We start from the raw sequence: 23,060 nt of genomic DNA on the forward strand, positions 1-23,060 counted from the left end.
CGGGTACTTGAACCTACATGAACTTTTCTGTCTTTTTGGCTTCCCGTGTTTCTCATCTGTACCACAGGTTTTGGGAGGCTGACCTTGGTCTGCAATCTAACCTCTTACATGTTCAGGTTCTTCACCTGAAAAGTAGGGAGAGTTGTCCTCACCATACAGAGTTGTTCTGTTTATGAGAGTATGTGTTCGCATGCTTTCTAAGTGGTAAAGCCTCCACAAGCTAGAAATCTTCCCATCCATGGTAATAAGGTGTGTATGTTGCCCTGTTGTTTTCTTTAGGATGAGCACACCGTCGCACCCAAGCCACCAGCAAGTCTATTGGTTTTACCTCCAAAATATATGTTAACTTTGCTTCTTTGCCACCACCCTGATCTAAGCCCCTGTCATCTTCTGCTTGGACAGCTGTAAGTGCCACCTCCGTCTTGTCCCCTCTAATCTATTCTCTGTTGACACACCACAGGCAAAATGGCCTTTGTGAAACATGTAGCTGCCCACTACAGTGAGAAATGAGTAAAGCCCATAATTCTCACTGTGGTCCAGGCCCTGGATACTCTGGTTCTGCCTGCCTCTGCCACTCTTCTCGTGCCCGTCACTCACTCTGCTGAAGCTACACTGCACTTTGGCTTGTTCTCTGACCGGCAAGTGATTTCTAGCCTCAAGGCTTTTGCCTGGACTGCGCTTTGAATGACTGGCTCCTTCGCATCCTTCAGGTCTCAGCCCAGGTGTTATCTCTTCAGAAAAGCCTTTTTCAAGTTGTTCATCCCCCATTAACAAAGCACCATACTTACTTCCTTTCTATAACTTATCTCCATTTCTAATTTTAATTTATTTGCTTACATTTGTTTTCTTCTGTCCACTGTGTTAGTATATGAGTTTCAAAGGGCGAGATGCCTTGTCTGTCTTCTTCTCTATTCTGTTTCCAGTTTGTGCAGGTCTGGCATATATATGTGTTGAATGTATATTTCCTTTAGTGTTGAAAGAGGGGGTCCTGGTGACTGACGTAGTTATAACCTATCTTATATTATTCTCTGATTGTAGCGTTCTCTCCCTAATGAAATCCTAAGGTGTTTGTGGGTGTAAGCTAAACCCTACACGTTTTCTGTTTACTCTCTGCACATACTGGGTGGTTAGCAAATACTGAGTCACGTTCACATGATTTTCAGGATGTATGTTCAGTATTTTGAAAATTCCTCATAGAAGTAATTACCGTGTTCTCTAGTAGAATATTCATTGATGTAGAGACAGAATTGGAATGGACTGACGTTTCCTAGGTGTCTCACTTATGTTGTCATCACTGTCTCTGTGGTCTTCCCAACAGACCCTCCGTCTTCTGGGAGGAAGTGTGAAGATGCTTAAAGAGCATCCAGGGATGGCGGAGGAGCCTCAGCAGCAGATGAGTGTTCCTGTGGTAAAACTGGAGAAGGAGTTGCCGTGGGGCAGGGGAAGGGAGGACCCTAGTCCTGAGACTTTTCGTCTGAGATTTCGGCAGTTCCGCTACCAGGAGGCAGCTGGTCCCCAGGAAGCCCTCAGGGAACTCCAGGAGCTCTGTCGCCAGTGGCTGAGGCCCGAGCTGCACACCAAGGAGCAGATCCTGGAGCTGCTGGTGCTGGAGCAGTTCCTGACCATCCTGCCCCGGGAGTTCTACGCCTGGATTCGGGAGCACGGCCCGGAGAGTGGCAAGGCCCTGGTGGCCATGGTGGAGGATTTCACGGAGAGAGCGTTGGAGGCCAAGGCGGTGGGTGAGAAGGGGGTCCCAGGTCTTGCTTTCTTGGTGCGGGAAGGGGAGATTTAAAGAATGGAAAGGTTTGAGGAAGCAGTGGGAGTGGATGGGGCATAGAATCTCCCTCCTCTGCTCCCAGACTCCGAGGTACTTTTTGGAGGGTAGTAGAGTTTTCGGCAAGAAAAGCCATTCCCAGGGAAGCTACAGGGCCTGTGGAAGGGCCGTTAGCTTCCTTTTTGGTCATCAGGGCTGAGGCCTGGCCATATTTCCCTCGTGAGCCTCAGGCCCAAAGAAGGCAATTGGGATCGATTTCAAAGTTCCTTGTAGAACAGTTCTTCTTTGGGCAGAGATGCATATGGGAATGCGAGGAATTCCGCTTGGTGAATGTGCTTACCAAGAGGAGTTGTCTGTGACGGTGTTGTTTCCACGTCTGGGATGTCAGTGCAGATGGCTCGCATAGCACTTCTTTGGGGGTGTTCTGGTGACACCAAGTAATTGCACCTCAGATGCTTCCTTGGGACTCTGGCCACGTCTCTGTCACTGTCTGGTAGTACAGTCACCTGATTGTAGGCTGGGAAAGAAGAGAGCAGGACTGAATGTTACTGTTTTGCTTGGAATTAACCATCTTTAGTTTCTCCTCCTTTTCCCACTGCAGTTACTCCTGACTTCCTGTGTAATTCTAAGAATGTTGGGTTTTTTTTTTTGAAGTAGACAGGATGGGCTTGTTTTTGTGAGTGTGTCTCAGAGTGAGTTGTCCTCATTTTCCTTGCTATTTTTGGAGCAACTTTTTCTCACTAGCTAATTCATTGCAGAGTCTAGGCTTTGTAGTTTTTGATTTCAACGTCTGTAAATGGGGACTTTTTTTCCCCTAGTGGTGAGCATGTTGGGCTAAAGTTTTCAACACAGCAATATTTAGGCTTTCTGTGATGTTATTCTTGGTGGAATTTGATCAGTAACGAGGCAGGCAGAAGGGACCTTTGCAAAATGGCATGGACACAGAAAAGTCGTGCAGAGCCTGATAAGAGGAGTTTATTTCTTTCCACCTTCTCGCTGATGTCCTGGGGAAGTGCTGAGCTGGCTCGTGCTTCGTCTCCCCTGCAGCTCGAATGATTCTTTCCTTGGCTCTCTTTTTAGGTTTTAATTCGACTCCCTTCATACTAGCCTCACCCAGGCCTTATTCTAATAGGTGTTGGGAACTGTTCTTAGGTTCCGTGCCATGTGCAAGGAGAGCAAGAGGAGACAGCACTCTGCAGAGGCCCTTGGGAACCAGGTGTCCAGCTGGGGCCAGTGGAGGTCAAGCCTGAGTGGGGGATGCCCCATGGGGAAGGAGTTCAAGGCCTCAACCAAGGCACCGAGGAGCAGCTCAGTCAGGACCCTGGAGATGGAACACGGGCCTTCCAGGAGCAGGGTAAGATGCAGACACTAAGGAGGTGAGAGCACAGAAGACAGTGCGTTGTGCCCTCCCCTCCCGTCTTCCTTTTCAAACCCAGCAATTGATAAACTAAGTTACCTGCGAGGTGTAATTCTGGGTTTTGATGGCTACTTCCTTGACTTCAGTAGTTAACAGATGAAGTGAAATTGTTTTCTATACCCTGACTCTCCGATTTCTGCAGGGGATATCTGAGGTCATGCTCGCATATCATTTCTTCTCTTCTTTCCCTCACACACCTTCTAGAAACCACCAGGAAATATGCAGCTGACATGTAGGAATATTTTTTAAGTGGGCAGACAAATCGTATCCTTAAAAGTTATATATGACTTTTTTGTTATTGACTCTCAAAGGGGGTTGTTCCCAGAGTGTGACCAGGGAGCGTGAATAGCCTTCAAGGGACAGAGAATGTTGGGTTGGGACCATCTTCCCAGCTGAGGGTAGGGGACACTGAAACCCCTGTCTGTCTAGAGTCTCCTTACGGTTCCTGGGGTTCTGTGTGTCAGGCAGTGGACATCTTTGAACACGCTAACTGCAAGACAGCACTAATCCTTCTCATGCTTCTTTTCCCCTGCTCAGCTTTGCCAATTCTTCAGGCTGGTCCTGGCCTCCCCCCAGTGAACACCAGAGAGCAAGAGATGGCAGCTGGGTTCCTTACAGCTGGATCCCAGGTGAGCTGTGCCCCTGCCCTTCTGGGGACCATGACGTTGCTCTGAATGAGGTTCACCTTCCCCAGATTTCTCTGCACAACAGAATGCCATCCACAAAGTTGAATTATTCTCATGTTCTTGTTCACATGGACATGACAACTTCATTTTCTCCATTTTTCCGTCCTCAGTTGTTAATTTGAGTTGTTATGCCTGGATGTTAGGTCCAGTTCACTTGTTTGTATTGCTCTTTGCCCTTTTTTTTTTTTTTTTGAGGAAGATTAGCCCTGAGCTAACATCTGCCGTCAATCCTCCTCTTTTTGCTGAGGATGCTTGGCCCTGAGCTAACATCCGTGCCCATCTTCCTCTACTTTATATGGGGGATGCCTGCACAGCATGGCTTGATACACAGTGTGTAGGTCTGCACCCGGGATGTGAAGTGGCAAACCCAGGGCCGCTGCAGCGGAACGTGCGAACTTAACCACTGTGCCACCGGGCCAGCCTCGTGACTTTTTTTTTTGGTTGACCTAGTATTACTCTGTTAATTGTGAGGAGGAAGACGTTATTGACAGAAACCCCACAGGTGTGATCTAGGCCATGGTTTTTGGCCAGGACATCAGTAACCCTTTGTGGACAGCTTTTGTGGGGATACTTCTGCTCTGCTCTTCCTCTGGACCCCTTCCTCCCCTCATGTCAGCAGGAATGTAGCTGACTCATGGGGGCTCCAGGGGCACTGAGCAGAGTGGTCTCCCTGGCCCCTGCTCTGACTCCACCAGGAGTTCTGGCCTTGTTTGCGCTTGTTGATCTGACACGAATGGGGATAATGAGAGCACAGATTGGGCACTCTTGCCGCGTGCATGGGATGCTGGGCATTACCAGGGAGGTGGAGGTGGTGGATTTCTAGCGTGACACCTTTCTGAAGGGGACAATGAGTCTTAAAGTGAAGAGTTCCTTGTAGAAGGAAAAAAGAAGCAAGTCAAGTCTGATCTAGCTAAAGCAGTATTGAGCAAGGCCTGGTGCCTGTGCAATTTCCTGTCCTGTTTTCCAAGGACGTGGTTTGAGGAGGTGAAGAATGACAGCAGTGTATTTTAATTTGTCAGACCCTCCCCTTCTGCCATCATGGTTCTTTGTCATGGTGTCATGAATGGAGATGCATTTATTTTACCAAGGCCTTGTTCTCAAGACAGAACTTGCCCAAATGTTTACTTAACTCTTAGGGAAATCAGTTCCAAATGAGGGGTAAATAGCAGCTCCCAGGCTCACAGGGTCACTTAAGCTAGAAGATTGAGTGGAGGAGATCACAGTGTGGAAATTGGATGCTTGGTTGTTAGGGCACAAGCTAAGCTGCTGCAGCAAAGACAAAAATACAGTGGCTCAAACAGTTCCTTACTTCTCAGTCGTTCAACTGTCGAGGGGTACCCGTCTAGGGACCCAGGTCCTTCCAGTCTTCTTGCTCTGTTCTTCCCTAGTGTGTCCCCTGTGGTCTCTCCTGCATTTAGACTGCTCCTACTTTGGGATTATTTGTTTATCCATAGCAATTTCCTGTTGTTTCAGGGGTTGGGCCCATTTAAGGATATGGCCCTGGCCTTCCCCGAGGAGGAGTGGAGGCACATGACCCCAGCCCAGATAGACTGTTTTGGGGAATATGTGGAACCGCAGGACTGCAGGGTCTCACCTCCAGGTAAGACTGTTTCCATCCCACTGGTAAGAAACTGAGGGGTTTTGAAAGCTGAGTCGGGATTCTTCCCCTGCCTCGGATTTCAGAACCTGGTGCTACTGACAAAGGAAGGAGATTTCATGGCTGACGGTTAGACAGCTCCAGGGAAAGAGCATGGACCAGCAGTGTAAGGATCTGGCTGGGTGCTTTCCTGTGTCAGGAGAGGAGTGGCCAAGTCGGGGAGAAAACACCAGGTAGTTATTCTGGCCATGACGAGACAGGTTGGTCATTAGTTCCCTGAACATCTACTCTGTGTCTGTGATTGAAGGGCATCAAGGGCTTGAGAACAAGAGAAGCATCAGAAAAAGGGTCCTCTGATCTCCTTCATTCGGCGAGTACTCCTTCCTGTGAGCAGGCCCCACGTTAGTAGCTTTGTGTTGGGGCGGGACTAGCATGTGTGAGACCTTCGGAGCACGCAGTGTGTGTGTAGAGGAGGGCACGAGGACACACAGTAGGACTCTAGAAACGGGAGAGGTCAGGGTGGGCCTGTGTCACAGAGCAAGCAGAGCCTTTTTTGGGCCCATCTCAAGTGGTGGCTGGGTTTTACCTGGGGTTGGCAGCAGTGAGGACATGGTCATCGTACACGAAAGGAGCTCATAGGAGGAGCAAGAGCAGCAAGAGAAAAGAGGAGGAAGGAAGAGTGAGCGACAGGAAGTGCAGGGTGAGGGCCCCGTGGGGAGAGCTGCAGGGGCGCTGCAGGGGTTGGGCACTGGTAGAGTGAAGAGCAGTGTGGAAATCTGTGGGTTGAAAGGAGGGAACGGTGGGGAGAGGAACAGACACGTGGCTGGTGCTGGCCCGCTCTTTCATTCCCTCTATTTGTCTTCCTTTTATAACTTCTTTGTAAGTTCGTTGCTGACTCCTCCGCTGTACTGACCCCACCTGGTCTTCTCTTACCTCAGGATGTTGAGGGTTGAGTGAGAGTATCATTGTACCTCCTTCAGGACATGAGACAAGGCATCCTGGCTCCGCCACTTGCTAACTGTGACCTTGGGCATCTCATGTGACCTTTTCAGGTCTCAGTTTCCTCAGTCCTGAAACAGGGATATTCATAGAACACTGTCTTCTGGCGTTGTGAAGATTAAATGAGACGATAAATCTAAACATTTGGTAAACAAGGTAGTGTTAGATTCTTTTATTAGTCATATAAATATTATTAAGTGATTATTCTACAAGTCAGTCAGCATTCATTTAGTCACCCAAAAAATATTTATTTGGCACTTACCTTGTGGCCATCACTTTACTAATCACTCTGAGGAGTTAAAATTAAAGGCGCTTGCCTCTGCAGTGCTGCTGAAGAGCCCAAGGGCATGTAATGGTGGTCATTACAGAGTGGTGCAGGGGCAGTAGTGGAAGGGGCTTAGGAGACCTGGGCCCAGTACAACGGTGTCACACCATGACAAGGAGGTGTAAGATTTCTGTAATGGTAAAGGATGTGGAAACCCTCAGAGACAACCGCACAGCACAGCAGCTTGTGCAACGTGCCCATGTCCCACCTGGAGGTACCAGCATCCCAGCGCCTTAGTCTCCTTCAGGGATGTATCTCTGCCAGCACTGCTACTGTGTGGGGGAAGGATTCTCCCTTCCCATTCCCAGAGGGTTTTTACAGCCTCCTGGCCATTTTTGATTGTTCTGGAGGCTCTGGCGGTATGTTTGTCCTCTTATCCACTCACTGTTGCAGACAACCCCAGCACTTCCCTGAGTGTTTGTGCTGAGGCTCGCTGAGGTGAAGGTCCGTTCCCGAGTGCACCGTCCATTAGCCATCTCAGCCTTCAGGTCTTCCTGAGATTCAGTCCTATGTAATGTCAGCTCTTGTGTTGACAGCTGTGTAGGAATGGGCCTGAGAACATAAACTCCATAACATGTAATACCTAGCTCATATTCACATTTCCCCAGGGTCCAGTTAAGGTTCATGCATTGCGTTTAGTTTTCATTTTACTATTCATAACATCTCAAAACTGGAAATTGTCCAAATGAATGTCAAATTAATAAATAGATTGTAATGTATTCTTACAATGTAGTACTATTCACCAATGAAAAAGAATGTAGTGTAACTGTAGCTACACACCACGATATAGGTGCACCTCACAAGTATAATAGTGAGCAAAAGAAGCCAGAAACACTGAGTGAGTAAGTTACATAAAGTTCAGGAACGGGCAACAATACTTTATGGTAATAAAGTCTGGATAGCATGTTACCCTGGGGTGGGATATAGTCACCGGCTGGGATGGGAGAAGGATTTCTGGGTGGTGGTAATGTTGTTTCTTGAGCTGATGCTGTTCACATGGTTGTGTTCATTATGAAAATTCTTTGACCTCTACATTTATGTTTATGTTACATTACATTTACGTTATACTTGTACTTTGTGAAAAGTTCATAATACAGAAGAATACATCCTAGCTGATAGCTTGTCTGTCATATTTTATCAAATCAGGAGGCATGTGATATCTGTTTTCTTTTTATCTTTTTTTTTGGTGAGGAAGACTGTTGCTGAGCTAACATCTGTGCCAATCTTCCTCTATTTTGTATGTGGGATGCTGCCACAGCATGGCTTCTTGAGCACTGTGTAGGTCCATGCCTGGGGTCTGGGCCTGTGAACCCTGAGCTGCCAAAGCAGAGTGCACGAACTTAACCACTACACCACCAGGCTGGCCCATTCTTTTTATATTTACTCTTTTCCCCCTTTAACCACCACTTGCCATTTCCTGTTTTTTTTCCTCCCTTGGCTTCTTTGCTCCCTTTTCTCTCCCCTTCCTCATGTTCTGCTATAAACCGTTATTCTATTAATTTAGAGAGAGTATAAAAGTGATCATAGGAAGGACTTCTAGAAGGATCAAGTTGGGACATTTCAGTCATAATAAATATGCTCATGTAGAGGCAGTCTGGTACCCAAAACGTCAGTGACAGACTGGGTTTATTCATTCATCCAGTAGTCATTAAGCATCTTCCCTGAGTCAGTCCTGGGCCAGGCTCCTAGGAGACCCAGATTAATAAAGCCTGGTTAGTTGGAGGGAGCAGCCTGAGCAGGGGCAGCCAGGGAAGCAAGTATATTGGGAATGCAGAGAATTGCGTGTGGTTCACCATTGGTGGAACAGGTTTGTAATCACTGGGGAAAACAGAACATTGTGATGAGTATGAAGTAGCATTTACAACGATGTCACATAAAAATAAATGTAGCATTAAGTGCTAATTGAGTACAAATGTGCTGAAGGACCCAGGGTAAGGGAATAATCAGGGCCTGTTTCTTAGAGGGAATCATGGAGTTAGATCTCAAAGGAAACAAAAGTGTGAAGTGATGCGGGGTCGGTGAGCCACGGAGTTGAAAGAAAGATTTCTTTAGACTCTTAAGATCTGGCAGTAGTGCTCTTTTATTTAGAGAATAGTATAGAATAGCATGGGGACAGGACCCATGGGCAGTCAGAGCTTCTGCTGCCGCCGCTTCTGCTGCCTCCGCTGGCATGGGGACAGAGCCCATGGGCAGGCATAGTCGCTGCTGCTGCCCCCGCTGGCATGGGGACAGAGCCCATGGGCAGGCAGAGCTGCTGCTGCTGCCCCTGCTGGCATGGGGACAGGACCCATGGGCAGGCAGAGCTGGTGCTTGGGGACAGGACCCACGGGCAGTCAGAGCTCCTGCTGCTGCCGCTTCTGCTGCCCCCGCTGGCATGGGGACAGAGCCCATGGGCAGGCATAGCCGCTGCTGCTGCCCCCGCTGGCATGGGGACAGGACCCATGGGCAGGCAGAGCTGGTGTGTGGGGACAGGACCCACGGGCAGTCAGAGCTCCTGCTGCTGCCCCGAGTTGAGGGTTAGGGCTAAATTTAAGGCATAGGTATATGATTCATCTCTTTACAAGACAAAGGAAAGAACATGAAAAAAAGTTAAAATGGTATCAGTGCAGGTGGGGTCTGGTCATTGGGTGATCCCATGACTTTTAGACAAGAATCAAATCGGATTAAGTAAAGGTCAGAAGCCACCACCCTAAATCAGTTACATGAGATTGCCAGACAGCAACCAACTTAAGTTCTTGCCTCTGGCATTGATTAAGAGCTTCCAGAGATAAGACCATCCCCCCTTCTTCCTGGCACAGAGAGGGAGGCATCTTCACAGATAGAGGTTTCCCTTAGAAATGTAAATGTTTCCCAACAAAGGGGCAAACAAATTCCACTCCTTGGAGCCTGAATCTCATCTGTAGTTTTAAAACTAACCAGCCTAAAAATCCTCATCATGAAGTAGTAGAAAAGTAAGGGCATTACAGTTTGGCAGACTGTTCTGTAAAAAGGCGTGGAGATTGTCTTAGTCTTCGGGCTGCTGTAACAAAGTATCGTAGACTGGGTGGCTTACACAACAGACATTTATTTCTCACAGTTCTGGAGGCTGAGAAGTTCAAGATCAAGTTGCTGGCAGATTCATTTTCTGGTGAGGAAATCAAATTCATTTTCTGGCTTGCAAATGGCAACCTTCTTGTCATGTCTTCACCTGGCAGAGACAGACAGAGATCTTGTGTCTCTTGCTCTTTTTATAAGGGCATTAATCCCATCACGAGGGATCATGCTCACATGACCTCTTTGTGTGGTACAGAGGGTGAGCTGTGGTTTCTCCTCTTGTTACAAGGACGCTAATCCCATCATGGGGGCTCCACCCTCATAATTTCACCTAATTAATTCCCAAAGGCCCCACCTCCTAATAGCATCACAGTGGGACTTAGAGCTTCAGCCTATGAATTTGGGAAGGGATGCAAACAGTCCATAACAGATGGAAGGAAGGAATGTCTGGTTTTTTGAGTCAAAAAAAGTAAAATTTATTGAGGTTGTTGGTCAAAGGGAAAAAGAAGGAATTGTTAATGGGGTACCCTTAGAAGCCAAGTTCTAACATAAATTTCCTTTAATAGCTGCTACAGAATCAGTCTGTATCTCCTTTGTCCTGTAGGCATTGGGAGCAAGGAAAAGGAGGTGAAAACCCAGCAGGCAGACCTCAAGGGGGCGCTTGCTCGGGTGACGTCAGAGAGGTTTGGGGAAGCCTCTCTCCAGAGCCCTGAGCTTGGAAGAACGTGTGAGCAGGAGCCTGCTAGCTCTGTGGGAAACGTGCCAGGGCCGCCGCCTACCCAGCATGGCGTCATACCCCTGCCTGATGACCTCAAGACCCACAGCTCCTTCTGGAAGCCTTTTCAGTGCCCCGAGTGTGGAAAAGGCTTCAGTCGGAGCTCAAATCTTGTCAGACACCAGCGGACCCATGAAGAAGAGAAGTCCTATGGCTGCGTTGAGTGTGGGAAAGGGTTCACTCTGAGAGAGTACCTCATGAAGCACCAGAGAACCCACCTGGGGAAGAGACCGTATGTGTGCAGCGAGTGCTGGAAGACCTTCAGTCAGAGGCACCACCTGGAGGTCCACCAGAGGAGTCACACAGGGGAGAAGCCCTACAAGTGTGGTGACTGCTGGAAAAGCTTCAGCCGGAGACAGCACCTTCAGGTGCATCGGAGAACTCACACTGGGGAAAAGCCCTACACTTGCGAGTGTGGCAAGAGCTTCAGCAGGAATGCTAACCTGGCTGTGCACCGGCGAGCCCACACCGGGGAGAAGCCGTATGGGTGCCAGGTGTGCGGGAAACGGTTCAGTAAAGGGGAGCGGCTGGTCAGACACCAGAGGATCCACACTGGGGAGAAGCCCTACCACTGCCCTGCCTGTGGGAGGAGCTTCAACCAGAGGTCCATCCTCAATCGGCACCAGAAAACTCAGCATCGCCAGGAGGCCCCGGTGCAGTAAGGGTGCCCTGTGGAACTGCTCCTTTTTTGCTAATGGAAGGTGTGGAGAAGGCAGGACCTTCCAGGACCCCAAGGTGGAGGAAGACCTCATTGGAGGATGCATTCATCTTTATTCACTGAGGGACTTTGGGGGGTTGTTGAGGAGTGATGGGGTGCAGAAAGGCCTTTTGACCTGTTTTCTTTCCACTCATTCTCCAACAGGAAAAGGGCAAGGCCTGGTGTATTCTGAGTTTCCAGAGAGCACAGCTCCTCACGTCTCTTATCCAAGTGGTGCTAACAGCTTTTCTTACCATCTTTTGGGGAGACAGTATCCTGAGTTTCAGCTCAGGCTGAGGTTTTTCTCCTTCAGTGGGATGTTCATATCCACCTCTTGAGCACGTCTGGTAATCAAGGCCAAGTTTGGTCCCATGTTGGCAGCTTGAACCTCGTTTTCCTGAGGGCTGTATCCTGCCTGCAAGATCGTTAGCTCAGACTCTGTCTGCCTTCCTCCCCCTACTCTTTTGCGTTTAACAAATATTTATTGAACACCTACTGTACGCCTGGTCTGGGAATACAGTGGTGAACGAGACAGATGAGACCTGGTTCTCCCAGAACCTGTGCTGTGGAACTGGAAGCACATGAAACCCTTAAGAACTGAGAGTCACTCTAAGTTATGTCTGTGGTGAGTGCCATGTGAGGGCGTATCCTCGAGCTCGCTTGTTCTGCCCTGCCTGCTCGAGTGCTGGATCTTCCCTCCCCAGTTCAGATCGCTCAGGCAGCCTTGTTTACTTTACTTTATTTGTAGCCCCCTTGTCTCTGTAACATTCTACGCTCATCTGTAAAGTTTCTCTATCCCATTATTCCTTGTACTATAACAACTGTCCCCACATCTATTAGGAAATTAATATTTTGCTATTGATCACTGAATAAATGTGAGAGTATTTTAAAAAACATTCAGTTCTGTATAAAGGTCTAATTAAATGAGTCTGAAAGATGAACTGGTATTAATACCCTACACTTGATGGCACTTTACAGTATATAAAGTGCTTTTCTCTGTATTCTCGCTTGATTCATCCCACAAATCTTCACTGAGGTCCGATAATGTGCCAGGAACTCTTCTAGGTGCTCAAGATACGTCAGCGTATAAACTGGGACAATCCCTGACCTTGTGGAGCTTACGTTTTAGCGAAGGTATTTGAGCTTGAGACTCCCCCAGGTGGCGCGCGGGGATGCTCCTGTGAACCCTCTGGACCTGGGACCCGAGCCTGTGCCTTGGTCCTGTCAGCTTCTTGCCCTGAAATGCATTTGCCACCTATTGTTGCTGAATGATCTCTGTCCTCAGCACATCTAGGTCCTTATCATCTGAGAGGTGCTTGGGATCCGGAATGCCAGCTGGAGATGATGAGATGGTGGCAGCCTGTTTTGCGTGAGTGCTAATTTAGGAAAAATAAAGATGTCTGTAGGCATTAAAAAAAAAATGTTTATTTAAAAATAAGAAGATGCAGTATTTGTAGCTGTGTTTCACCTTTCCTGTGTTATTTTTGACATCACTCAAGGGTTTCCTCTCAAATTCTGGAAACTGCATAAGCAGCGTGGACTGCGCTGCAGTGTGGTAATGCTGTGTCTGAACGCTGGCTGCTGATGAAGTTAGTCTCTTGACAGTGTACGAGAAGTTGCTTTATCTTTTGAGAGTGCACTGTAATTGCAGGATGTGATTTGTCTCGTGGTGCCTCAATATTCTTTTACTGGAATGTTTTTTTCCATTGTAACTAAGATAAATGGTGGTGATGTTAACACAGAGTTGCACGCTCAGTCCACTTTGAAACACATTATTTTATCACTCATTTCTTGGCAGAGAGCCCTGGTGTTTAACACTAATTTAGCAGATGACCTCCTGGCCTCTCAGCTCTCCCCACGGGGCTGCACTACCCAGTTTGTCTCTGAGATGCTTAGCTGCTGCTACTGCCCACCAACGTCGAGGGCCAGATGCAAAATCAGCTCTTTTCTTCCCATTTCCCACACAAGCAAGGCTTACAGCCACCTGGCAGCCAAACCCAATGGTAGGCTTTGGCTAAGCCTCTGGCTTCTAGTCTGTAGGCCACGGGGTCTGACCTGGCCTGAGCTTGGCCTTCTCTAGGAGGTCCGTGTTACAAAGCTAGGGGGGAGCATGGGGCCACCATGGGCTGGGAGTTGCTCACCAGAGCTCTTTCTGTTTACCTGGGTAAATTGTAGATGCTCTTTGGTCATAGGCTTAGCCAATAGGCCTCTGGGTTTTCAGCCAGTTGGAATCCCTTGCTAGAAGCTTCCGTAGGAGTTGGGTAGGAGTCTTTCCCTCTTGGGCTCCCCTGTGTGCTTTGAGACCAAAGCTTACGGATGATGCCTCCAAAAAGCCTCAAAAGAGAATTTCTCCCATGGGATTATAGTAACTTTATTTTTGATATCTATTCAAATGTCAAATATTGTTTTCTGTATTTTTCTAGTTAGAAATTTTTTGATAGACAACTTCAGACATGTATAAATGAATCCTCATATATTCTTCATTCAGCTTTAACCATTATAAACTCATAGCCAATCTTGTTTCATCTCTATCTCCGCCTCCTCCCCATCTCCCTCTCTGACCGAAGAATTATGAAACAAGTTTCAAATGTTGCTGTTTATACATATTTCAGTGTGTACCTCTAAAGCGTAAGGACTCTAAAAAAATAACCACAATACTATTATACCTAAAAAAATTAACAGTTCCTTCCCAATTAATGTGTTTAAGAAAATCACATAATTTATTAAAAGCTTAAGATGCAAGATCCACAAATTGCAATTTGTTGCTTTGTTTTCTAAGTCTAATAATCTATAGTTCCTATCCTTTTTTTCCCTTTAAATTCATTCATTGCTACACCTGGATTATTTATCCTGTAGAGTTTGTTACATTCTGCATTTTGTTGTTTGCAAACCCATGGCATTATTTAATATAGTTCTCTCCCCTCCATATCAACTAAAAACCTATAGGTCTAGAGGTGTAACCAGATTCATATTTCACATTTTGTCAACACATCATAGATGGTGGCATGTCTGGTTGTTTCTCGTTACATGATGTTAGGAGCCTACATCCATTTATTGCATTAATTCTATAAATGATTCTTCATTGATTACCTGGAATGCTTTTGTAACAAATTTCCCCTTGTTAACCATTAAGTTACTCTTAGATACAGTTTGGAGAGGGAAGGAAATGCTGGATTCTTCCTTTACTGTATTTCCCCGTTTTCACGACGATGATCTGGTTGCTTTGCTTCCTTTAAAAGTGATCATTTTTTTTAATCAAAATGCATTGATGTGTTTAAACCAGTGCACTGCAGTTGTTATTATTATTGATGCTCAAATCATTTCACCTCTGGCTAGTGGGAACTTCTTCAGCTTGGCTCCTGATTCCTTTTGACACAACCCTAATCATCTTCGATAGTTTCTTTCCTTTCAGGGATGACAAGATGTTACAAGCTCATCTGGTACAAGCTCATCTTTTACATTTCGTGCCACTTTTGAGAGTGAAGGGAAGTGCTATTAGTTATGTCAGGACAGTGGTGTAAACTGGGACTCCAGGGCAAACAGGGACATTTGGTCACCTATATGCAGCCCTCATTGTGTGTAATTGGGTGTCACAGTTCCTGTAAGTGGGGTAATGCTGTGTGCTTTCAGGGCCTGGCTGCCTGTTGCACATGCCTGTGCCGTGCTGCTGTGATGTTGAGGAAGGGTGCCACTCCCAGGGGTATGACCTTTGTAAGAGAAACTCCTTTTTATCCTCTGCGTGGTGATAGACCCAGGTAACTGTCTGCCCAAGGTCTGTCCTGAGGAGCTATTGCCTTAAAAAATTGCTTCTCAAAATATATGCCATACATGTTATCTGCAGGCTGATTAACTGTGCTTAAATACTTTCAGTATCTCCTTTATCCCAGCCTAGAGGCATTTAGAAGAACATTTTTTTTTTTTTTTTTTAATAAGCTGGTTTCAAGTTCCGTCTGTCTCCATCCTGCAACACAAGTTGACTTTATCCACTTCTAAGACAGGAGAGTGACTGGCAGAACATGTTTCCCTAGAACTTGCTCGCTTCTCAACCTTGGCACTAGTGACATTTTGTGCTAGATCATTCTTCGTTTGGGAGGCTGTCCTGGCTGTTTTGTGCATTATGCACTGTAGGAAGTTTAGCAGCATCCCTGGCCTCAACCTACTAGAGGCCAGTAGCATCTCCCAATTGTGATGACTAAAGATGTTTCCAGACATTGCCAAATGTCCCCTGGGGGGCCACATTGAGCCTAGCTGAGAGCCTCTGCTCTTAGCATTCAGGATAATAGCTGAAGTGAATTAGATGACTTAGCTATTGAAAGAAAGCATTGGGATTCCAAGGACTGGAGCTAGTTCCTGCTAACCTTAAAGCCCTGCCTACATTCTAGAAAACAGGTGTTTTACTAGACATTACTTGGGTTGAATGTAGTATTGCCGAGCAGAGCCAGCAGCTCTTGAAGTACAATCTGGGGATAGGGTCCTGGAAATCTATAACAAGCAACTCAGGTGGTTCCTATGCAGGCGGCCTGGCTCGTGGCTTTGGGTTCCTTTCAGGCAGGCACCTGCCACGAAGCCTCTCCATCACAGTGAGCTTTTGCTTGTGCATAAGGGGCGCCACTTAAGCTCAATGCTGCCAGTTTCAACCTTTTTCCCTCCATAGGAAGGTCTTCAAAGGCACACAGTAGACAATAAATATTTGAATGAATGAAAGCCCTTAATTTTTACCTTTTTTGGTAGCTAGAATCCTCTCGTGAGGGTGTCTTAGGAGGAAAGAACTAGAGCAAGTTGCCCCTGTGGCTCTTCCGATCTGGCAGTCATCTCTAGCTGTTGTGCCACCAGTTGCGGTTATATTGAATTCACTTAGAAATTCTACAGGCCAAAGAAATTCATTTGGGCTTCCTAAAATTTTGTATTCCTGTCTTGCCTCTTTTTCTTTATGATGTCAGTTAAAGACATGCTTCTAGATGTGTCCAACCCATCCCCAGGATTGACACGTTTTGATAAAAATTTCAGTAAAAATCTTTTATGACATGGGGATGGTAGACAATGTTCTTCCATGTGTTTGCCACTGGGAATTCCAACTGCTTGGAGAGTGAGGATGGAGAGGGTTGGGTAATGCAGGTGTTGTGCCTTGAGAAGCAGAGGGACTTTGGAGAAGCAATTTGGTTTTCTGGAAGAGCAAATGGCTCCTGTAAAAGGGCTGCCATTGCTGCCACATGTGCTAGTCACAGCTCCATCTAAGTGGCCAGAGACAGGAAATGCAGCAAACCCAAGAACCTGCTTCATGTGTTTCCCCTTCTAGTTAGAATACATAGCCTCTTGAGAAGGAGTAGATTAGCTTTTAAATAGAGACTGAGAAAAGAGGTGGTAGAAGTCTGTCTTCGCTGCCTTTTTTTTTTTTTTTTTTAAGATTGGCACCTGGGCTAACAACTGTTGCCAATCTTCTTTTTTTTTTGAAGGATTGCGTCTTTGCCTTCTTGACTCCCACCTCCAGGAGCCATTTCAGTATTATACTATCTCCATGTCTGTGAAAAATGTTAAGTGAATCTGGGTAAAGGATATATGGATATTTTGCCCTATTCTTATTGCAACTTTTCTGTAAGCTTGAAATTATTTTCATATAAAAATTTAAAATGTAAAAAAAGAGAAGAATCAACAGGATTTACTAGTTATTATTGTGGGAGGAAAAGTGTTCCAAGCCCTTGTCAGGTGATAATTGCCCTGAGATGGGAGTGGGAGAGCGATGCAGCGTGTAACTAAGGAGATGTACCGATTTAGTCACACCTTGTCTTGCACAAGAACTGCAGGTTCATTCCCATCCTGTTTTCACTGTTTGCACGGTTGCCAAAGCTCGTTCACATGTTGACTGAGAGGACTGGTGCTGGCAGCTTCCTTCCTTTCTGGAAAGTCCCATTTTCAGTGGCTCTCTTCTTCCTTCGTCTTGGTTTTGTGTTGGTGTCCTCACAGAATACTTTCAACTCGCCAGCTGACCATTTGCTTAAGGCTTTGTGGGCTTTATAGCTGCCTTCAGTTATGTTACATGTCCTGTCCCAAATTAGAGACCATCCTTCTAAAAACTGCTGGTCTTAGGCCATTGCTTCAGTGAGCATCTTTGGTAATTAATTTATGTTCTGCTTAATGCACATACGCAGATATCTGTGTAGGCATTCAATCTCACAGTGTTTTGGAATTATTTATTTCACAATTTGTAATTGGTGCTCAAGACAGACCTCTACAATGGCAAAACTGATGATCAAATAAATGAAATCTGGAGCAGTAACTGGTTTGGGCAGCAATGAGTTAAAAAAGTCTAATTTTAGGATTATTGGATATGAAATAACAGTTATTCGGTGTCGGGGACTGGTCTTTAGATGGCAGGTCAGGCTTGAAAGCCCAGTTTTATTTTCTGTAAATTCAGCTGATGTGCTGGGAATTAGGCACCCAGAAAGCCTTAGCTCAGCACCCCTAGTGTGTTTGAGAGTTTAGGTACCACCCAGTGACCGTGGGTGCACATCTGGGAGCTCCCCCAACACCAGGCCCTAAGGAACCTCACAGGAGCTCAGCTCCAGCCCACATCCAATATCTTCGGGTACTGTTAGATGAGCAGGAGCGGTTACACCCAGAGACCCACAACATTCCGGTGTTCTCACCGTTCCCTAGCTTCTCTGCCCTCGCCCACTCCACAGGTGCCCCAGATACCTCTCTGGGAAATCGCACCTGGCTCTGATCACACCTCTGCGTTGAAGTACTTTATAGTTCAGGAAACTCAGGGGAGCAGTAGGGCAGGTAACTAGATGGCAAGGGGTTTGACTCTAGAGGATCATTTCTTCATAGAGTAATGGCACCTGATTCAAAAGACATAATCCAGCTCCATTGCCTTAGAACTTTCCCTTGCTTTCCATGATACTGCAGAGGACATTGCTGCCTCTGGGTGACACTCAACACTCAGTAAAACCAGCTCAATCAGCATGCTGATTTGTATTTACAGCTTTGCTGGTGGTGGAGTCTGCAAGTCCCTCAGTCAAACTTAGTGCTCACAATGAAAACTATCCTTAGGATATTCCAGATCGAGGTTTTGTCCTTCTTGCTGTTAGATTAATTAAAGAGGGAGACCCTTAGGTTGAGGTGGTTCTGATACCTTGGTAGCCTATGTAAGCAAACCAAAACGTAAGCTTGTAAATGCCTCAAGGTTAAGAAATTGAAACTTAGGGACAGCCCACCACAAACAGCCAACTAGGCTTTCTCATGAGGCATCCTTAAGCTGCAGCCAGATAATTCCCTTGCTTTGTCTCCGTGTCTTCTCTATAAAGGTCTTGCCCCTACCTCCTGTGGGTGGAGCACCACTTCTGGTTTTTTCCGGTTTGATGCTGCCTGACTGGAATCAGTTTTTGCTTAAATAATCTCTTAAAATTTTTAATATGCTTCATTGTCTTGTAACAATGCTTTTCAACAGAGATTCTCAGAGTGTTACCTGAAGACCGCTTACGTCAAAATCACCTGGGGAACTTGTTGAGCATGTATTTGGGGATGGAGCAGTTTTCCACCGGGACTTAGGAATCTGCATTTTACCCAACTCCTCAGCTGATAGTAATGCACCTAAATTTCGAGGACGATTGCTCTACCTTGTGGAACATTGTGAACACAACCTGAAGTCGTCCCCACGAGCCCAAAGCAGATCGGAGATGGCCGTGGAGATAAGCAGCCAGGAAAGATCTTCCTAGCAAAGCGCTGTTTTACTGCTTTCAGCTGGGAGCCGTTGTAACACACGAATCTCTTCAACGATACAGGATAGTTACATCCTCATCTCTCACTAGAAAAAGACTTCGAGTTTTTCGTTTGGTAGAAATCCATTCACTGCTGTCTCAGCACTCAGCACAATGGCCAGCTTATTAAAGGTGCTTAATAAATATTTCTTCAATGAATCCGTGCCCTTTGTAGTGGTTAGCTGAGGTCTCCTTCTCTGCCTGGTGCCCCCTCCCTAATTTTCTTGGTTGTCATTGCTCTACTCCACTTTCACGTTCTCGTAGTTGGGGAGGCAGGTGAAGTTCTTTCCTTGGGGCATCCCAAGAGTGCAGCTCTGTGGAAAATGCATGAATTCTGATAGACATGAGGTGGTGCTTATCCATGACTAAGTGCTGGGCTGGGCATGGAGAGCACAGCAAAGCAGGTGTGATGGAGCTGGGAGAGGCGAGTGTGGCAGAGGATTCAACAGAAACTCTTTTAACAGAACGATATCTGTAAATTGTTCTGAAATCTGTGTCAGTAAGACTTAGCTTTAACAATATCCTTTTAAGCAAACTGATAGCTCTTTGTTTTGCATAACTGTAGAGGAGAACTCAGAAGGGGTTGAGGGCATCGATGGGGAGACCACTGAAATAATACAGGAGAGTCTGGGAAAGAGCACAGCCTCCATGACTGACTGAGAATCAGTCCCAATGCAGAGGCTGGGCTCAAGAAGACTAGACTGGATTCTAGATGGTTTGGAATCTCTATTCAATAAAAATATCTTCAGTTTTGCTTTCTTTTGAATGAGGTGTTGTTTTCTCTTATTTTATCTTGGCTTCTTAGTAAAATGTCTTAAGATGTAATTGTTTTGTGCTTGACTAAAGTAAAGGAATGTCTTGATTTGTTGAAGGAAAAGGAAGATAAGGGAGAGGACACTTGGGAGGGGAAGAGTGAGTGCAGGGCCATTTGGGGATTCCACTGTCACTTTGTGTTGGGAGAGGTCATCGCAAAGGGCATGTATGCTTTATTATGCATAGATGGCAAAGATAATTGTCCTTTCTCCCTCCACTTATCTTTTCTTAGTTTTAATATCTATTTCCCAGCTACCCTCCTACCCAAAATGTTCCATTGTCCCACGTAACCTACTTTGTTTACATGGAGCTTACTCTAGGAGTCATCTAAGGGGAGAGCCATTTCTCTGCTACAACTTTGCTGGACCATTTCATGGTCAGGATCACTCAGTTCATCTGGGAAACACTGATACTGGGTCTTACCATTGGATCCTTACTCAGTATGGATTATATTCTTGTGTTTCCTTTTCCTTTCCTAATTTAGTGAGTGTAGCAGCAAAATAGATAAAAGGAATTAGTATAATCCTAAAATAGAGATAGATAGCAAAGACATGCAACTTTCCACTGAAGACCTTTAATAGAGATTTCAATCAGTTTCTTATCTCTTAGTTTGGATGTGGAGAAATTGGAACCCTTGTGTACCGTTGATGGGCATGTAAAATGGTACAGCTACTATGGAAAACAGTCTGGTGGTTCCCCCAAAATTAAAAATATAATTACCATATGACCCAGCAATTCCACTTCTAGGTATATATCCAAAAGAATTGAAAGGAACTAAAAGACATAGTTGTACACCTATGTTCATAGCAGCTTTATTCACAATAGTCAAAAGGTAGAAGCAACCCAAGTATCCATCAATGGATGAATGGATAAAGAAAATGTGGTCCATCCATACAATGGAGTATTATTCAACCTTGAAAAGGAAGGAAATTTTGATGCATGCTACCATGTGGATGAACCTTGAAGACATTGTATTAAGTGAAATAAAAGGATTAGTACTGTATGACTTCATTTATATGACGTACAGAGGGTAGTCATATGCATAGAGACAGAAAGTGGAATGGTGATTGCCAGAGGCTGGGAGCAGAGGGAATGGGGGAGTTGTTTAATGGGTACAAAGTTTCAGTTTTGCCAAATGAAGACTTCTATGGAGGGACGATGGTGATGATTGCACAACAACTTGAATGTACTTCATATCACTGAACTGTACACTTTAAATGGTTAAGATGGTGAATTTATGTTAAGTGTATTTTACCACAATTAAAAAAAAGATTGAAAAATATGCTTTGTCTTTATCAACTTGGAGCATCATTGGTGACATTGATGAGAGAAATTTCAGTAGCATGGTGGGAGGAAGCCAGATTCTAGGGGGTTGTGAATCTCTCCCTTGAATTCTAACTCATGTGAACAAGTACCTACTTGAAGTTTGAATAGGCATTATCTCCAACTTATCGTATATAAAACCAAACTGTTTATTCTCTTTCCACTTTCCAAACCTCTTTCTACCTTGTCTTAGTGAATGGGTCCTCCATCCCTCCAGTTCTTTAGGCCAAACGGCTCAGAACCCTCCCTCTCCTTCCCTACATCCAAACCATCCAGACAGCAAATCCTGTTGGCTCTACTTTCAAAACGCAGAGTCTGGCAGCTTTTCACTACCTCCAAAACTTTCAGATCTGAGCCGCCATCTTCTGTCTTGGACTATTTTAGTAGCCTTCTAATTAATCTCCCTGCTTCTGTTCTTTCCTGTCCATAGTCTCTTCACCATATAAGAAGCAGATAATCTTTAAAAAATACAAATATGATTATTTCACTTTTCTGTTCAGAACTTTCCAAAGCCTTCCCTTCTTGGAGTAAAAGCCAAAGTCCTCACTTAGCTAACAGTTCCTCCTGGAGCATGGTGGCCAACATGTCAAGAATGCTCGCACTTTGGGGCTGGGCTCTTATTGTTCTCTTTGCCTAAAACCTGCTTTCTCAAGATCTTTGCACAGTTTTCTCTCTCTCTTCATGTGACTATCTGTTCTGAGAGACCTTCCCTAACTACCTGCGATGTTTTAAAAAATATGTCTGCAAATTCTTTGATGCTCTTCCCATCAAGATGTAGAGTCTAATTCCTCTCTTCTTGAGTATTGTCTGGCTTTAGTGACTCACTTCTAACAAAACGTGAAGGCAGTGATGCTGTGTTACCCCTCAGGCTAGGTCATAAAGGGCGATACTTGGGATTCTTGCTCTTGGAATAGAGCTGCCATGCTGCGAGGAAGCCCACGTCACATCGACAGGCCACACAGAGGTATTGCAGCGACAGCCCCACCTGTGGTCAACTGACAGCTGGCATCGACTGTCAGACATGTGAGTGAGGAATCCTTCAAGGTGACTCCAACTCGAGTCCATTTGACTACAACCACATGAGAGACCCTGAGGGAGAGTTGCCTTGTCAGCCCAGTCACCCCCAGAAGTGTGAGAGAGAAATGATTGCTGTTACTTTAAGCCACTAAGTTTGGGTGGTTTGTTATGCAACAATTGGTGACTGAAGTGCAACCCTACCAATCTCTAGTTCCTAACCTGGATTTATTTTTCTTTGTAGCATTTGCAGCTCTCTGACATATTGTATGTGTATTTGTTCTTTTTTTTCCTGCTCTCCTTCCTGCTGCCCTCGGACAGCAGCCCTCGGAAAGCAGAAACTTTGTTTTGTTTGCTGATATGTCTGCAGTGCCTAGAATGGTACCTGATAAATAATTATCCCTCGAGCTCAAGTTGTATTTGTTAAATGGAGGTACCAGTAGCCTTCTGGTGTGGAGAAGACAGCCAGTGTGAACAGAGAAGGTATTGGAGTGAAAGTGTTATAGGACTTGGAAAGTGCCATGAAGATTTTTTTTTTCCTTTTTCTCCCCAAAGCCCCCAAGTACATAGTTGTATATTCTTCGTTGTGGGTCCTTCTAGTTGTGGCATGTGGGACGCTGCCTCAGCGTGGTTTGATGAGCAGTGCCATGTCTGCGCCCAGGATTCGAGCCAACGAAACACTGGGCCGCCTGCAGCGGAGCACGTGAACCTAACCATTCGGCCACGGGGCCAGCCCCCATGAAGGAGATTTTTATTATTCTTGAAGATACTTCCACTTTCTTACTAGTGGCCCTTAATAATGCTATTTAAAAAATTTGGATAATGGAACTGTTTCCCTCCTTTTTTTCTT

General features: G+C 45.7%; 1 protein-coding gene across 11 annotated transcripts in view; it reads left to right on the plus strand.

Moving 5' to 3' along the window:
- The window catches only part of ZSCAN25 (zinc finger and SCAN domain containing 25), a 58,315-nt gene extending 37,160 nt beyond the window's left edge, over window positions 1-21,155 (plus strand). For 3 of the 11 annotated variants that reach the window (XM_070567584.1, XM_070567585.1, XM_070567583.1), the window contains 6 exons: window positions 280-404; window positions 1,319-1,735; window positions 2,927-3,128; window positions 3,729-3,820; window positions 5,351-5,477; window positions 10,436-12,199. In XM_070567584.1, coding sequence (XP_070423685.1) covers window positions 1,349-1,735; window positions 2,927-3,128; window positions 3,729-3,820; window positions 5,351-5,477; window positions 10,436-11,268 — 1,641 coding nt within the window. In that variant the 5' untranslated portion in view covers window positions 280-404; window positions 1,319-1,348 and the 3' untranslated portion in view covers window positions 11,269-12,199. Of the gene's footprint in view, window positions 1-279; window positions 405-1,318; window positions 1,740-2,926; window positions 3,129-3,728; window positions 3,821-5,350; window positions 5,478-10,435; window positions 12,200-18,750 lie in introns of those variants that run through there. The other 8 variants (XM_070567587.1, XM_070567588.1, XM_070567586.1 and 5 more) reach the window with 5 other exon arrangements.
- Window positions 21,156-23,060: the final 1,905 nt, after the last annotated feature.

Source organism: Equus przewalskii, chromosome 12 (assembly GCF_037783145.1).
Source record: "Equus przewalskii isolate Varuska chromosome 12, EquPr2, whole genome shotgun sequence".
NCBI classification, from domain to species: Eukaryota; Metazoa; Chordata; class Mammalia; order Perissodactyla; family Equidae; genus Equus; species Equus przewalskii.